Source organism: Pelodiscus sinensis, chromosome 12, assembly GCF_052426305.1.
Source record: "Pelodiscus sinensis isolate ZL-2025 chromosome 12, ASM5242630v1, whole genome shotgun sequence".
Classification (NCBI taxonomy): domain Eukaryota; kingdom Metazoa; phylum Chordata; order Testudines; family Trionychidae; genus Pelodiscus; species Pelodiscus sinensis.
Genome location: NC_143063.1, coordinates 13,315,169 through 13,333,175, shown reverse-complemented (window position 1 = coordinate 13,333,175; position 18,007 = coordinate 13,315,169). Strand labels below are relative to the sequence as shown.

General features: G+C 44.3%; 1 protein-coding gene across 1 annotated transcript; it reads right to left on the bottom strand.

Annotated features, from left to right (window-relative positions):
• Positions 1 to 3,430: 3,430 nt before the first annotated feature.
• CDC50B (cell division cycle 50 P4-ATPase accessory subunit B) lies at positions 3,431 to 6,321 on the bottom strand. The gene has a single exon (XM_006133923.5). It carries the CDS (start codon positions 6,240 to 6,242, stop codon positions 5,193 to 5,195), a length of 1,050 nt encoding a protein of 349 aa, XP_006133985.3. The 5' UTR covers positions 6,243 to 6,321; the 3' UTR covers positions 3,431 to 5,192.
• Between the last annotated feature and the right edge of the window lie 11,686 nt (positions 6,322 to 18,007).

Genomic DNA, 18,007 nt, shown 5'->3' with positions numbered 1-18,007 from the left:
AGCACCTGAGTTTCTGCCGCTAGGTATATATAGTGCTGCCTCATGCTGAGTATTCAGGTGCCTCTCTCTCTCATTACAGGGAATACAGGCATTCATCTGAACCATGGGCAGAATTCATTTTAATATGAAAAAGCTGAAATCTCCATGGACACTTCTATCATGCACTGGAGAATGCAAAGATCTTTGCCTCAGAAATATGCAATAGCAACCTTAATGCTAGTATTTCCTGACTTTTGAATGCTTGATTTTGTAAACTAAAAGCTCTTTTAATTTAGCTTTTGTGTGTAATTTTAAGTAGTCACAAGCAATTGAAAAATACATGACAAAAAGTAAATGTAAACCTGCTATTAGACCCAATCTTATGTTAATGGATGAGTGCAATTAGTGAAAACATTTAGCGTTCTTTAAAAACACTACTCTTGGAGGACATGGTTGTGTACAAACTAGATGCAATGTGGAACTCCCTTCCTCTATTTATAGAAATGGACAGTAGCCCAGAGAACTGGTCTCATCACATATCCCTGTTTTAAAATTATTTGCAGGAATATAGAATTAGAATTGTCCACTAGGATTACTATTTTTTATTAAAATGTCTTCAGCTGCTTGCCAATTTGCAATTGCGCAGGTGACAGTAAAAATGTAATTGAGTTACTCTGTAACTGATTGTTACAGCACTTTGAGTTTAGATACCTTATTCCTCAAAACATATGTCTGATCCATCCACTTACCAACAGGTTTGATATTCTGAAAAGGGATAAACCAGCACCCCCTAAAATTGCTCTAGCGCATGAGTTGATAGGCAAGTACTACCAACAGTCTCACACAAGCCTGTGTTTAAATATTTTCTTTAACATACCCTCTGAGACAAAATTCAGAAAGCATTTTGTGAGCCATAATTAAGTCTCATAGCACTCCTCTGAGGTAGGAAAGGGACAGATCTAGATCATTTTACCCAACTACAGGCAGTCCCCAGGTTACGTACAAGATAGGGACTGTAGGTTTGTTCTTAAGTTGAATCTGTATGTAAGTCGGAACTGGCGTCCAGATTCAGCCGCTGCTGAAACTGACATAAGTCGGATCCGCGTAAGTCGGGGACTGCCTGTACTGAAATGCTACAGTGAAATGCAGTAATGGTTTAACAGTTCACAACATAGTATAGTAGTTAAGCACAGGAAGTAAAGAATGGTGAATATCAACCAAAATTCCAAGTAAAATGAATTATTCGAGTTGGCCTAGTGTAACTCTATCCAATAGTTAGAGCTTGCTAGAATTGCACATAGCTCAAACGTATCTTCCCAAATATATTCTAATGTTATATCTCAGACAGCAACTACCCTGATTCATGGCTGTTAGTATTGATGTTTTTTCCTTCTATTAACATCTGAATAATCTGCTCTGTAATAAAGAGCACATTTTTAGGATGAAGACACTTACTACATGATACTGCCATAGCTATTGTCATTTACTATGTAACTTTTATACTGGAAGATTAAAAAGTTGACATTTGATTAAGTAGGATATCTTACATAAATGGAAATATAGCTGTCCTGGCTAGTTTTCTGGAGAGGTGGTGAGAGAAGTCTTATTAGTCACTTCACAAAGCCACTGATCAATGAAAATGCTTCCCCAACTGTGGATTCTAACATGATCATTCAGCTATCCAATACGCCTCTTATATACTATCCTATAGTTTAGATCAGTTGAGTTTCAAAAATCCTGATTACCTTTCTTGCACTTACAAAGTAACTTTGGGCACAATTTTGCACTTGCAATTTCTCAATCTTAAGGGACAATCAGGCTCACCCAGACTCTCTCTTCCTGACTTATCAGTGTGACTGGCTTAATAATTAAATATAAAAATTGACATTGCTACAGAAGAAGAGTCTTACTGGATTCTGAGATATATGTAAACTTTATTTAATTGTCCTTTTATTGTACATCATGGTAACTATGAACTTTGAACAAAACCGTTCACCCACCACCCAATGAAACTGTCACAAAGATTCTTTACAAGTTCATTTGCTGCTGACTATTGTATAGAAGAAGTAATCTTTTTCTTTTTTAAGTCATTGGGACCTTTACTGCCTTCAAGCAATCTATGAATAAAATTATAGACACTCTCCCCATAAACACCTTTTAGCTTAAATAAGTTTTGAAAGTGAATGGAGTTCTTACTAATGGGTATTCATTCACATTGTCAAACTGTTGACCATGACTTCACAGGGAAATGAGAAGTTTACCTGATTCATCTATTGGTTATAAAGATATCAAAATGGACTAGGAAAAGGAGAAAGGAGGGTCATTCCCAGTTCCTTTAGAAGGGTTCCATCAGGTGGCAATAGGAAAAAAAGTATGTTTTTACTCTCTCTGCAATTAAACTCCTGCGAAAGATATATAAATATAGGAGTAAAAACCACATGCACTGTGGTGAAGAAGTCTTCTATACAGATGAAACAAAATATGGACAATTAGTAACTACAGAAAACTTTGAAGAATAGCCTCTCATCAGTCAGTAAGGTTCTGATTCTCCTCTTGTTTATGTTGGTTATACCAGAGTAGAACTCTATGGATTTAGTTATGCACATCAGGGTAAAAAAAAAAATCATGCCCCGAGTCTACAGTGAAGTCTTCTTTCATGTAATCCACATGCATAATCTAGTCACCATCTCTCAAGGCTATTTGCATAATTGGCCTGCACTTTGTGAATGTTTTTGGTAGACATGAACTACAACAGGTTTAGGTAGTTAACAGTTGGGTTTTTTTTCCCATAAAAAGAGCTACACTGCTGAAGTTGAGCTTGCCCTTTCCACTCCAAGAGGCATTCCAGAAGATCCACATCCATTATTAAGCTTAAGAGATACTAGCAGAACTAGCAGCATTACCGGTTTGTGGGGCACGTAACCCATTTCACAATATGGAGAGCTAACATTCCTAGCAGTGAATATAAACTAATAATGAAGTTACATATATTTGCATTCTACAGTCTACTTCCCACATGGATCAGACTGCCGGGCAAATCTATATATAAAAAAAATAGTTAGCAGGAATAATGTTAACAGCAGAAAGGGCAAGGTCTGTCCTAATTTACACCGATGCAACCTCAGTGTATTTGCATGGGTCTAACAGAGCAGAATTTGGTTCATATGCTCACTGTACACACTGCTATTATCTTTGTATGAAAACTTTTTCTTGCATTTGCAGCATTCCACAGACCCCAATTCCACTGTGAGCTTGGGGAAAAAGTTCATTTAATATGCAAGGCCATTTCTTAGACAATTACTTGTGTGCTTTTACTTCTTTGAAAATGCTTTGAGTTGAAGTAATTTGTTCAAGGTTTTACCTGACTTTTCAGGTCTCAGCTGACATATAGTTCACAGCACTGGTATAAAAGACACTGCTTCTAAAGTAGTAATAAGCCCACATTTATAAATCTGTTTCAAGAAACTTTTATGGAGTAAGATTCACCCAATTTGAAAAATTAAAAAGAGATCCCACACTTGCCCAAAAGACTTCAAAATATACATGGATGTGACAAGGGGAGCAGTTACATTGTGAATTAGACATAATCACATGCCACAGACATTCAGACATCTAATAAGAAATCATCTCATAAGCAACCACTATCAAGTGATGGTTCCCAAAGCTACCTACCATCACTAACTTGTCAACTCAACTTTTTAAGAGGTTAAAAAAAAACCTTCACAGGAAACAAAATATAAACATTCAGGAAAATACATGTTTGAGGACTTAAGACTATTCTCCTTGCTTAGTCTTTCTAGGCACTGGAGTCGCTATTTTTGGACACAAACTAAGTAAGTTGGACGACTTGATTTTATTGCCATGTAAAGTGTTTCTAGTCTCAAGGTTATTTAATGACATTCTTAGCAATATCTGTTAGAAAAAGAACATATGGACAAGGCAAGATCTTCCCATCCTTTTAAAATAGAAGATAAATCTATAACAGAAAAAGGATCCTTTTCTCGATGAGTGAAGTTACGTGGACTGTATCAACATTAGTCAGCTGTGTCCAGAAGATGCTTATAAGTAAAGTCATTGTGTAGAAAGAAGCCTCTACTCTCTCTGCAGCTATCAGCATGAGCCCAAGTGAGAAGGAATGAGGGAAGAAAAATGGTTTTGGATCACAGTTACCACTTACATCTAGCATCTAACATGATAGTCTCTCGCTAAGGATTAACATCAACCTTTAAAGTTTATTGTTTTGGACAGTTCCAGGTCAACTTTTTTTCCATTTTAGTGAAGGACTAGTATATAATCCTCCTCTTCAAAGAAAAAAAGCATTCTTGAAATTAAAACAGTTGACAATTGGATTGTTAGCCATAAGCAGCTACCAGCTGCCAAATCAACCACCAGCAGAGTGATGCTTCTTTATGAAAGTGTTTTACACGTTGGGCTCAAGCAGCATGATAGAACTCATCATTGTGAACACTGTCTATTATTGATCTTTGGTCTTGCTATGATATTACCAAATGTCCCTTTTACCAGTGTAAAGAAAAAGGCACAAATAACTTAGTCTCCAAAAATGGAATCTGTAAAAGTCTTGTTAGAACTAAACAGAAATAGTGTTAAATTCTAGTCAGATGCATATTTAGATTACCATGCATTAGGACAATGATTTGCTGTTGGATTGCAAACTCTGCAGTGCATTGTCTTTAAAATCTATCCATAGACAGAGACTAGTGAGCTTCACTTCCATTACTAAAAAAAAGATTAGAAAAACAGAAGTTAATCCAGATAGAGGAAAATAGTGTAGAAAGTGAGACGGATTGAAAGTGAGACAGATTTAAATGATCCCAGTCTTCTAAAAAAGTAAAAAACAAAGTCTGAGGTGTAATTAGAAATATTGGTAATTGTGTTTAGGCAAAAAGAAAATCTGACAGTGATTCTTTAGGTGCACAGATATATAGACAAAGTGAAGGGCTTATCACTCAGTTTAAAATAAGCTGTAGAATTTAAGCAGCGTTGAACTCTCCATTGTGGCAAGGAAACCAGGTTTTCATCCAGCCTACTACGGACACTGAAGGTCCAAGTTTCCTCTCACTTACACTGGTGGGAGTTGGCAGTAAACCCACTGAAATCAGACTGATACCACTGAAAAAGAAAGATAAGGCCCAGATGCTAGCAGCAAAGTTTGCATCTGGAGCTCAAAGTTTGGTGGCATTTGGACTCTGACTCTATTCCACATCCATCTGATTTTGTTTCTGGTACTTGATATGAACAGCCAGCATGACAAAGCCAGTGAGGATGCAGGCAGAGCCAAAGACCAGATAGACAATGCCCAGGAAGGGGTTCTTGCCACCCATCCAGGAAACAGTGCTGAAGATGACCTTCTTTGTGCCCTGGAAGGAGAGGACAGGGTAGTTGTAGGTGATGTTGAGGCAGTAGGTGCCTTGGGGCAGGCCAGAGGAGAAGTTGCCTTCATGCACACGGCGGTAGAGCTTGCGGAACGTGGGCAAGGCAGCAGTACGCATCCACACGATGAAGTCCTCGTTGATAAAACCGGTGTTGTTGGGGTTGTCTGGGTCCAGCTGGTAGGCAGCACGGGGCCAATTGGGGGGCTTGGTTGTGTTCTTGAAGGCATTCTCCAGGGTGCCATCGACCGGTTCTGGATTGCTGAACTTCACGTTGGAGTCGGTCCACCAGGAGATGCCCCTTTTGTCCAGGGGCACAGGGTAGAAGGAGCCATTGATAACGTGGTAGAGGGTGAAGGCGTCATTGAAGAGGCTGTTGGCAATGGCCCCGCAGGGGGCGATGGGGATGCCCTGCGGGTCAGTGCGGAAGGGGCTGCACTCCGTGGCTGGGTTTGTCAGCCCCCAGGCGTCCCCGCTGAGCTGCCGGTCGTCGCGGGAGACGCCGTAGCGCCGGTGGTTCTGGTAGAAGTTGGAGAGCTGGTAGTAGAGGCACACGGGCCCCGGGAAGCGCTCGGGCAGCTGGAAGAGCAGCAAGCAGGTGCAGCTCCCGGCGCTGGCGTTGGCGCAGCGGGAGCAGTTGTGGCCGCTGCCCGGCGCCCCGGTGTAGTCGAGCTCCAGCTCCCGGATGGTGGCGGAGGAGAAGTGCAGCCCCAGCCCCAGGGCCAGGCAGGCCAGCCCCACGCAGAAGAAGAGCGGCAGCGCCGTGCCCGCCGACAGCAGCGGCTGCCAGGCCGGGAGGCGCTGCTGCGTGAAGGCCGTGTTGTCCGGCTTGTTCTGGGCAGGCGGCCCGGCGCAGGGCTCAGCAGCCGCCATGGTCCCCGCGCAGCGCTGCAGCGCCCCGCCCAAGCGCGCGGACAGGTGAGCGGCGGTGCCGCGCAGCGCCAGGTAGAGCCCGCCCCCCTGCCCGGCAGGGCCACATGCCGCCTGGGGCGCGCTCGGCTCCCTGGCACCGCCCCGGCAGAGCCACCCCTGCTCCTCGACCGGGCAGGGTCCTGCACAGCAGCCTCCCCAGGAGCTGAAATTAGGGGAGGTGTTCGAATTTACAAGGGGGTGTCAGGGCTGAGGGGTGAAACTGGCAGGGTGACGGTGGCTGTAGGGCACCATAGTTCACAAAATTGGGGGGGGGTTACACCCCCCATGGGGGGAGGGTGTAGGGAAATCCCTGGTCCCGCATGGCGCAGGAGAGAGCTCCGTTCTTTGACAGCGGCCCTCTGGGCAGGGTCCCATACAGCCGGGACCATCCATCGGGCAGAGCTCTCTTGGCATAGTCCCCATTCCCATGCAGACCTAGGCTCTTCGACAGCCCCCTGGGCAGGGCCTCCAGAGCAAGCAGCGCAGGGACAGCTCAGTTCTCTGGAATAGCCTCTGCCCCCAAGATCTAGACAGTTGGGAGTCCAGGGGGGAGCTCACCCGATCTGTAACACTCTCCAGGGAGTAGACCATGCAATCCAGCTCTCAAGCACACATACACGCCCAAGCAGAACATGAGATATACACCCCAGCTCCGCCAAGCCAGTCATCTTTACACAAAAAACAAGTTTCACAACCTCAGCCCAGCCCTCCTGACCATCCCTGCATATGCACATCTACAGATCATCTACCGACATGCAGACTCCTGCAGGATACCTACAAACACAAATGCATAGATCCCATCCTTATGCAATATCTACACATAGCCAGCAAAGCATCTACACAAAAAGTACATAGCATAGCCTAAATGGAGAATCTACACACAGGCAAACCAATCTAGCACCATATAAACACATGCATATACACCTAGCATGTATCTGGTCAGCTTAACATAGTATTTACACCAGCTTTTTTAAGCGCAAGATCACTTTTTGAATTTAAGTGCCATCCAGGATCTACCTCAAACCTTAATACCCTTGCCCCATTTCCCTTTCTGCCCCTTCTCCAAGGCCCCACCCTGCTGACTCCATCTTGCCCCTCCCCTCCCACCCTCATTCACTTTCACTAGGATGGAGCAGGAGGTTGAGGTGCAAAGGGATGTGCAGTTTGTGTGGGAGGGGCTCCAGACTGAGCCTGGGGTAGGGGTGCAGAAGGGGATTCAGAGTGCAGGCTATGGAAGAGAGCTTGGGTGCAGGAGAGGTTCAGGGCTGAGGCAGGGATTAAGGATGTGGGCTGCAGCTGGACAATGCTTATGTTGGGCAGCACCCAGGCAGTGTAGCAGAGGGGCTAAAGCAGACCCACTTCCACCCTGGCCCCGCATCATTCCTGAAGGAATCTAGTATGTCTAGTAATGGTTCCTGAGAGGGAGGGGCAGGTGGCACCCCCTTCAGCAGGCCCAACCCCCCACACATCCCATTGGTCATTGTTCCCCATTCCCAGCTAATGGGAGCTGCAGAGGAAATGCCTGCAGGCAAGGGCAGTGTGTGGAGACTCCCTCCCCTTCCCCAGGGGCCATAAGGACGGGCCAGCCACTTCTAGGAGTGCAGGGCCAGGGCAGGAGGCTGCTTCCTATTGTTATGGCTGCACTGTTAGTGGCTGATCTCCTGATTTGGCTGCAAGAGCCTCCAGGAGATTAAGCCCTATTCTGGGAAACTAGTGCTGTAATTTTCTCCAAAATCTCTCCTCTGGCCCATCCCTTCTCCAAGGCTCCACCCTGCTCACTCCTTCCTCCCGCCTTCCCCCATCCTCACTCACTTTCACCAGGCTAGGACAAGGGTTTGGTTCTGGTCTTGGGCTGAGGAGTTCAGAGTGTGGGAGGGAAAAAATTAGAGGGAATGAATTTTGTTATGTGCACCAATATTGAGGTGATGTGCAGCACTGTTGAAATTAAAATCCTAATAATTGATAATATTTTTTAAATTATCATGAGGATAATTAGTCCAGCCAGGACAGGTAGCTTTTTTTAGATTCACTACTCAAAGAATTAATTTAAGCATCAGAGAGAAATAAAAATTATAAAATGCACAGACCAGTCAAAAACCTGAAATAAGACATTTTGAAACAAGTAAAAGAAGTAAAAACAACTCAAGTATGTGTTGGGCAGGGAGGTGAGTGTTAAGGACAGAGTGTGTTTGTGTGAGTGTTAGACACAGCATGGTGAGATTTATAGATTTGCATTACTCTTGTAAGTTTGCTGAGCATGTTCAGTCATGGCTTCCCCCTCTGCTGAGGCCCCACCCCTCACAGGGAGGAGATGGGGCAGCATGCTGAGCATACCCCCCCCCCCCCCCGGGAGGAGGGGAAGAGAAGGAAGGGGGCAAGCAGGTGTGTGGCCCCCAGCTTCCCTAAAGCACCAGTGGAGGGAGGAGGGTGCACGGCACATCTCCTGCCTCCTTGGAGCACCAAGAGATGGAGGAGGGTGCTTGATGCAGCCCCAGCATCAGGGAGGCAGGAGGCCGCGTGGCTCCAGCCTCCCGGGCCAGGAGTATTGGCAGGGCAGGCACTGGGGGCGGAGTGTGAGGAGAGCCATGCCTGGCAGTTTGGGAAGGCAAAGTCTTCCCCTGCCTAGGCTACTGGACGCTTGTGTAGATTAGGGTTGCCAGATGATTTAACCAAAAATACCGAACACTCACCCACCCCCAAAAAATACACCGGGGGAAAAATTCTGTTGAGAAAAAAAAAAGGGGGGGGGGGGAGACCAAAATTATTAAGCAAAGAAAAATTAAAAATTAAACACATTAAAAACCCCAGCATGGCCCCTTTAAGAAATGCCTGAAACACAACCATCTGCCATCTTGTGTTCCTGCTCCGGGCCAGACAGCTCTCCTGCGGACCCAGGTAAGCACCCGGGATTTTCACCTCCTGGCCGGGGAAAAATCAGAAAATACCAGACATTTTAAGTGTCCAGTATTTTCTGATTTTTTTTACCAGACAGGGGGCAAAAATACCAGTGTCTGAGTGAATACTGGACACCTGGCAGCCCTAAGAGATGAAGTACAGGCATGGGAGCAGGGGACACCTTGACATCTGTGCTCCCCTCCTCTGCCTTCCCCACCCTACACAGCAAGCAGGTGGCTCCTGGGGGTCAGCTCCAAGGGAGAGGGCAGGAGAAGCACAACGTGGGGAGAGAGACAACTGAAGAGCCAGCACTTGATAGCCTCCCATCCAGACTAGTCCAAGATCTGTACACACAACATAGGACAGCTTGTTTCCTTAAGACTTAGGTCATTCAAACTCAAATATTGAGTTTCCAGGAGTAGCCTAATACAAGGCTCAAAAAAGCTGTTTTTCAGGTTTAGGCACTATTTTCTGAGAATGCACTGCTCCTATTGCAAACAGCTAAGGGGAACTCCACAAATAGCTAACTAAGGCAACCTGATAGAATCACAATTTCAGTATTTTAACACCTTAATAACTAACAATGTCAAGGGCATTTTCTACTTTTTGTTAATCAGAAATATTAAATGATATATCTATAATAACCAAATTCAGCTAGGAAAATATGAGAAAAATAGCTAATTTTTTTTACTGGGGGAGCTTTTTTTACAGTGATGTTATTGTATACAAAACTGTATACAATCCCCCCATACTCTTCTGTAGACTAAATAAACCCAAACCCCTCAGCCTCTCCTCATAAGTCATGTGCTCCAGCCCCCTAATCATTTTTGTTACCTTGGCTGGACTTTCTCCAGTGTGTGCACATTCTTTCTGAAATTGGGGACCAGAATTGGATGCAATACTCCAGATGTGGCCTCACCAGTGCCGAATAAAGGGGAATAATCACTTCTTTAGATTTGCTGGCAATGCTCCTCCTAATGCACCTCAATATCCTGTTAGCTTTCTTGGCTACAGGGACACACTGTTGACTCATATCCAGCATCACGTCCACTGTAATCTTCTGGTCTTTTTCTGCCTAATTGCTGCTTAGCCAGTCAATCCCCAGCCTGTAACAATGCTTGGGATTCTTCCATCCTGAGTACAGGACTCTGCACTTTTCCTTGTTGAACCTCATCAGATTTCTTTTGGTGCAATGTCCAATTTGCCTAGGTCACTCTGGACCCTATCCCTAACCTCCAGCATATCTACCTCTCCCCCTAACTTAATGTCATCTGTGAAGTTGCTGAGGGTGCAAACCATCCCCTCATCCAGGTCATTAATAAAGATAAACTTAAAAAACAACAAATGGTCTTTGTAGACGGTATCATGAGCTTTTGTGAGCACAACCCACTCCATGAATGCTCATGATCCCATCTACATGTTTTGTTAGTCTATAAAGTGCTACCAGACCATTTGTTGTTTAAGTTTATCCTGTACAGCAGTGTTTCTTAAACTTAGTTCCGCGGCACACTGGTATGCCACAAGGCAGTCTGAGGTGTGCCACGGCAAACAACAGAGTTTAAAATGGCTGCCCTTAAAAGGGCAGGCAACCTTTTTTTTCTCAATAACTTCCCCTCGACCCGTTTTTTCCCGCCGACTTTTTTTTGTTGTTGTTCAACAAAAAAATCCATCGTGTTCCTCATAAAAAAAATTATTGTTTGGTGTTCCTCAGTCTTAAAAAGTTTAAAAAACACTGCTGTACAGACTAACTCAGCTACCCCCTGAAGCTTCATTAATAAAGATACTGAACAAAACCAGACCCAGCACCAACCCTTAGAGCACTCCACCTGATACTGACTGCCACCCAGACATCAGCTGTTGATCACTACCCATTGAGCCAGACAATCTAGCTAGCTTTCTATCTATAACACAGTCCTCCCACAAGTTGTATCAGCTCTGGCTGAGCCATTTAAAAATAACAAAGGAGGCTCATAATGAAGCCCATTTAGCTCTACTCTTTGAACAGTGTGGAAAAACCGGTTGAACCAGCCTTTCACCAGATGCTTGCGGGTATGCATGCTGGTTGGGACTCTTGTCCCCACCCCTATACAGCACTTGATTGTGACACAGCATTTGCAAAGATGGCAGCTCTAGTAAAGACAGCTTTCTAACACCAGCAGCTTTTTTCAGCACTATATTATTAATGCTACTGTATTATTAATACCAGCACTGTAGTATTAATGCTACATTAAGCCTGTGTTTCTACAGGCAGATTTTTTTTTAAAGTTCCCTGCTGTAGACAGAGTTTCAGAGAAGAAACAGAACAGACACACACCTGACATCCTCGCTAAATTACTTCTGACATGGTCCTTCCCATTTGCTCTTATGGTTCCCTTGCTGTTTTCTTTTTTTCAGTAATAAAAAAGACACATATCCTTTGCCAAGAAACACTAATTCAGTCATGAGAGTGACTGTTATATTTCTGAAATTCAGATGATCCCTTTCAGAACAAAACCAAATTAGGGCACTGACTGTCAAATAAAAAAAACAATTTAAAACATCTCCCAAACAACTTCACTGTAAAAAGAATCATAGAACCATAGAGCTGGAAGAGACCTCAAAAGGTCATCAAGTCCAGCCCCCTGCTTTAGGCAGGACCAATCCCAACTAAATCAACCCGGCCAGGGCTTTGTCAAGCCAAGACTTAAACACCTCTAGGGATGGAGACTCCACTACTTCCCTAGGTAACCTGTTCCAGTGCTTCACTACCCTCCTAGTGAAATAGTTTTTCCTAATATCCAACCTGGACCTCTCCCACCATAACTTGAGACCATTGCTCCTTGTTCTGCCATCTGTCACTACTGAGAACAGCCTTTCTCCATCCTCTTTGGAACCTCCCTTCAGGAAGTTGAAGGCTGCTATCAAATCCCCCCTCACTCTTCGCTTCTGCAGACTAAACAGACCCAACTCCCTCAGCCTCTCCTCCTAGGTCATATGCTCAACCCCCCTAATCATTTTGGTTGCCTTCTGCTGGACCCTCTCCAATGCGTCCACATCCTTTTTGTAGTGGGGGCCCAGAACTGGACACAATACTCCAGATGTGGCCTCACCAGAGCCGAATAAAGGGGAATAATGACATCTCTGGATCTGCTGGCAATGCTCCTCTTAATGCAACCTAATATGCCATTAGCCTTCTTGAATACAAGGGCAAACTGTTGACTCATATCCAGCTTCTTATCCACTGTAACCCCCAGGTCCTTTTCTGCAGAACTACAACTTAGCTGGTTGGTCCCCAGCCTGTAACAATGTTTGGGATTCTTCCGTCCCAAGTGCAGGACTCTGCACTTGTCCTCGTTGAACCTCATCAGGTTTCTTGTGGCCCAATCCTCCAATTTGTCTAAGTCACTCTGGACCCTATCTCTGCCCTCAAGCGTATCTACCTCTCCCCCTAGCTTACTGTCATCTGCAAACTTGCTGAGGGTGCAATCCATCCCCTTATCCAGGTCATTCATAAAGATACTGAACAAAACCGTTCCTAGAACCGAATCTTGAGGCACTCCGCTAGAAACCAACCGTCATCCTGACATCGAGCTGTTGATCACTATCTGCTGGGCCCGGCCTTCTAGCCATCTTTCTATCCATCTTACCGTCCATTTATCCAATCCACATTCCCTTAACTTGCTGGCAAGAATATTGTGGGAGACTATATCAAAAGCCTTGCTAAAGTCAAGGTATGTCATATCCACTGACTTTCCCATGTCCATAGAGCCAGTTACCTCATCATAGACGCTAATCAGATTGGTCAGGCACGACTTTCCCTTTGTGAATCCATGCTGACTATTCCTAATCGCTTTCCTCTCTTCCAAGTGCTTCAAAATAGACTCCTTAAGGATCCCTTCCATGATTTTTCCAGGAACTGAGGCAAGACTGCCTGCCTATAGTTCCCTGGATTGTCCTTCTTCCCTTTTTTGAAGATTGGCACTACATTTGCCTTTTTACAATCATCTGGGATTTCTCCCAACCGCCACGACTTTTCAGAGATAATGGCCAAAGGCTCCTCAATGACATCTGCCAACTCCCTCAGTGCCTTTGGATGCATTAAGTCCAGACCCATGGATTTTTGTGTATGTTTAGCTTTTCTAAATAGTTCCTAACCTGTTCTTTAGCCACCAAGGGCTGTCTATCTTCATCCCATCTTGCGTCACTTAGCACATTAGTCTGGGAGCTCACCTTGTCCGTGAATACAGAGGCAAAGAAAGCATTGAGTACTTCAGCTTTCCCCACATCATCTGTCACTAGGGGTATGTCTAAACTACCTGGCTCCGTCGACAGAGCCATGTAGATTTGTTGTTTTGGCAAAGGCAAATGAAGCCGTGATCATTTAAATCGCGGCTTCATTTGCCTTTGCCTATGTGTCTAATCTACATGCCTCTGACGACAGAGGCATGTAGTCTAGACACAGCCTGGGTTACCTCCTTCATCCAGTAGAGGCCGCACACCCCCTCTGATCACCTTCTTCTTGTTAACATGCCTGTAGAAACCTTTCTTGTTATCCTTCACATCCTTAGCCAGTCGCAATTCCATTTGCGCTTTCACCTTCCTGATAACCCCCCGGCATTCTCGAGCTATACATTTAAACCCCTTCCCGGTCATTTGTCCAAGTTTCCACTTTTTGTAAGCTTCCTTTTTGTGTTTAAGTTCACCAAGGATTTCCCCTGTAAGCCAATCCAGTCTCTTACCATGTTTGCCTTTCTTGCTACGCATTGGGATGGTTTCTTTCTGTGCCTTCAATAAGGCTTCTTTAAAATACTGCCAGCTCTCCTGGACTCCTTTCTCCTTCATGTTAGCATCCCAGGGGATTCTGCCCATCAGATCTCTCAGTGAGTCAAAATCTGCTTTTTTGAAGTCCAGGGTGTGTATTTTACTACACTCTTTTCTTCCTTTGGTCAGGATCCTGAAATCTACCATCTCATGATCACTGCTTCCCAGGTTGTCACCCACCTCTACTTCCCCTATTAGTTCCTCCCTGTTTGTGAGCAGAAGGTCAAGCTGTGCATGGCCCCTGGTCAGATCCTTCAGCACTTGTACCAAGAAGTTATCCCCAACAGTCTCCAAAAACTTCCTGGATTGCCTGTGTACTGCCGTATTGGTTTCCCAGCAGCTGTCAGGGTGATTAAAGTCCCCTACGAGAACCAGGGCCTGTGATCTGGAAGCTTCTCTTAGTTGTCCGAAGAAAGCCTTGTCTACCTCATCCACCTGATTCGGTGGCCTGTAGCAGACACCAACCACAACATCACTGCTGTTGTTTGCTCCTTTAAACTTAACCCAAGAGATTTCCAGCTACTGCATTCATATATTCCAGTGGGCTCTAGAAGCTATTACTTAAGATGTAATTCACTGTCTCAGTGGGCACTAAATCGCTTGTATAATTTCTAAACATTTGTTTTCTTTTTTTATAGTTTATCATCGAAACTTCTGAATGAGGGGAAAGTGGTGGGCATGTCTGTATTTATGTTATTTCCAGGCATGGGTAAACCCTTGTGTTTTCCCTTATTGGCTAATCTTGCAGTACAAAGAAGGAATTTGAAGGACACACTTCATAAAATAACAATAATCATGTGCCATTACTTCCTGCTAACAGAATAGCAGGGCAAAGTCCAGATTCTGTGACTTCCTCTTTCTCCCACTTAGTACACTCAATTCAAATAGTTGGGGTTTTTTTTTAAAGGAAAATTAGTGTACGTTTGAATTTGAAATGGAGTAGTTGTAAGAGCCTAATTCAGTTCTGTAGTTAAAAGTCTGTCAGTGTTTTTGCTACTGATCTTTGTGTTTGTGTGCCTATGACTAGCCTATAAATGTCAGAAACTTCAGGGGGTAGCCAATTTAGTCTGTACATGATAAACTTAAAAAACAACAAATGGTGTGGTAGCACGTTATAGTCTTACAAAACATGGAGATGGTATCATGAGCTTTTGTGGGCATAGCTCACTTGTTCAGATGACCGGAGTTTTGAGTTTAGGATGTGCAGACCCAAAATAAATAGGGGAGAAGGAAAAGGGGAGAATGAAAAAAAAGAAGGGGGCGAGAAACAAGGAGCAGAGGGTAGGAAAATATTAAAGGGAAAAAAAAGTAGGTAGAGATGGCAGTCTATAAGCACCTAAAGATTGGATAGTTAAAAAAAGCAGATAAGGATCATAGGAAGGGTACTAACACAAGAATCTACACAGACAACGAGCTGTTGGAACCTTCATTGAATGTTAGGTTGATAATGTCCCAGCCATCCATTATCTCGATTGAGGCCATCAGTGTGAGAATTGAATTTGTGGATGAATTGTAATTCCAATGCCTCTCTGTGTGTTTGGCTTATAGAATTGGTTTGTGACAAGACAGCCACCTGGAGATCTTGTAAAGAGTGATTAGGTAGATTGAAGTGTTCTCCAACAGGTTTATGTATGTTCCCTTTACGTATATCTGATTTGTGTCCAAAGATGCTTTCCTGTAGGGACTGTCCAGTTTGCAGTGCAGTGGGGCATTGCTGGCATTTGATGGCATAGATCAAATTACTGGATGTGCACTTAAATGAGCCTTTGATTTGGTAGCTCATGTTGTTGGCTCCAGTGATGAATTTGCTTGTATAGATATATGGGCAGAGCCGGCACCATGGCTGATTGCAGGGCTGGGTTCCTGGATGTTTATGATGTGGTTGTGTAGCATGGTTACCGGAAAGAATTTGTTTCAGGTAGGGGGGTTGTCTGTAAGCGAGAATAGGCTTTTTCCCCCAAGGCCTCTGAGAGTGAGGGATCATTTTCCAAGGTAGGTTGCAGATTGTGTATAATGCATTGGAGGAGTTTGAGTTGTGTACTGTAGGTAAGTGGAATTCTATTATTTTCTCTTTTGGGTCTGTCTTGAAGTAGGTCATGTCTGAGTACTTTTTTGGCTCTGTCAATCTGTGTTTTCACTTCTCCAGGTGGGTATTTCAGTTTTAGGAATGTTCTGTAAAGATCCTGTAGTACATGGGTTCCCAAACTGCGGAACGTGCCCCCCTGGGGGGGCGTGAAGTGACCCAGCCACACACACCCCTGTTAATCCCACCCCAAGTTTTGCTGCTATTATTTTGGGAGGGGGGTGTGAGGGTTTCTCAAAAATGGGGCATCATGCTGAAAAGTTTGGGAACCACTGCTGTTGTTGTTTGTCTCTATCTGTGGGATCGGAGCAAATCCAGTTGTATCTTAGGGCTTGGCTGTATACAATAGACTGAGAAATGTGTCTGGGATGTAAGCTGGAGGTATGAAGGTAAGTGTAGCAGTCAGTGGGTTTCCGGGATAGGGTGGTGGAAGTTTGTCCATTATTTAATTGTACTGTAGTGTCCAGGAAGTGGATTTCTCATGTGGGTTGGTTCAGGCTGAGGTTGATGGTGGGGTGAAAGTTGTTGAAATCCTTGTGAAATTCTTCAAGAGTCTCTTTTCCATGGGTGTATATGATGAAGATGTCATTGATGTAGCGTAAGTAAAGTAAGGTTGTTAGGGGGCAAGAGCTGAGGAAACATTGTTCAAGATCAGCCATAAAGATGTTGTCATATTGTGGTGCCATATAAGTGCCCATGGCCATGCCTCTGACTTGGAGATAGAAATTGTCTCAAAATTGGAAGTAGTTGTTGGTGAGGACAAAGTCGCAGAGCTCTGTAATCAGATGTGCAGTGCTGTTATCGGGGATGGTGTTCCTGATAACCTGTAATCCGTCTTTGTGTGGAATGTAGGTGTAAAGGGCTTCTGCGTTCATAGTGGCCAGGATGGTATTTTCAGGTAGCTTACTGATGTTTTGAAATTTCCTCAGGAAGTCAGTGGTGTTGCGGAGGTAGCTAGGAGTGCTGGTAGCATAGGGTCTGAGGAAGGAGTCAATATAGCTAGATAATCCTGTGGTAAGTGTGCCAATGCTTGAGGTGATGGGTCGTCCGGGATTTCCAGGTTTGTGTATTTTGGGTAGAGAAGGTTCCTGGTCAGGGATTAGGGGGAGTGTTAGTGTAAATTTGTCCTGAGCAGCATCAGGGAGCTTCATGAGCAGTTTTTTTCAGATTTTTTTATATTCTTTAGTGGGGTCACAGGAGAGAGGCTTGTAGAATCTGGCATTGGTGAGTTGTCTGTTTGCCTCCTGTTCATAATCTGTCCTGTTCATGATGACTACAGCACCTCCTTTGTCGGCCTCTTTGATTATGATGTTAGGATTGGTTTTGAGGCTGTGTATAGCATTGCATTCTGCATGACTGAAGGTGTCTGTTATATGTTGTTTGCTGATAATGTCAGCTTGAGCACATTTGTGGAAGCAGTAGATGTAGAAATCAAGACTTTCGTTACGACCATTAGTGGGGGTCCACATAGAAGCCTTCCTCCTGTGGAATTGAGCAGTAAGGTCAGTACGTTGTACATCGGTATGTTGGAAGTATTCCTTCATGTAGAGGCAGCGAAAATAGGATTCCAGATCCCCACAGAACTGAATCGTATTTGTGGGGGTGAGCAGGCAGAAGGAGAGTCCGCAGGATAGGACAGATTCCTCTGCTGGGCTAAGAGAGTGGTTAAATAGGTTGATGATGTTGTTGGGTGGGTCGAAAGTATCTGGAATGAGAGATCCTAAGGCATGTAGCAGTTTGGATAGTTTATTGTCCTTTTTCTTCTGAAGGGAGATAAAGTGGTCCTTGTAGGTGGTTTGTTGAATTGTAGTAAAGTCTGGAAAAGATGAAGTGTGTATGGAGGCTTGGTTTTTTATGCTAGTTTCTAATGTTGAGAGCTCCTCCTTGATTTTTTTCTGTTTGTTGTTTAGAATGCTGATAAGGTGGATCCTTAGTTTTTTTGCGAGAG

Coding starts and splice junctions, on each gene's coding strand:
- CDC50B (XM_006133923.5), bottom strand. CDS start 6,242: ATGGCGGCTGCTGAGCCCTGCGCCGGGCCGCCTGCCCAGAACAAGCCG.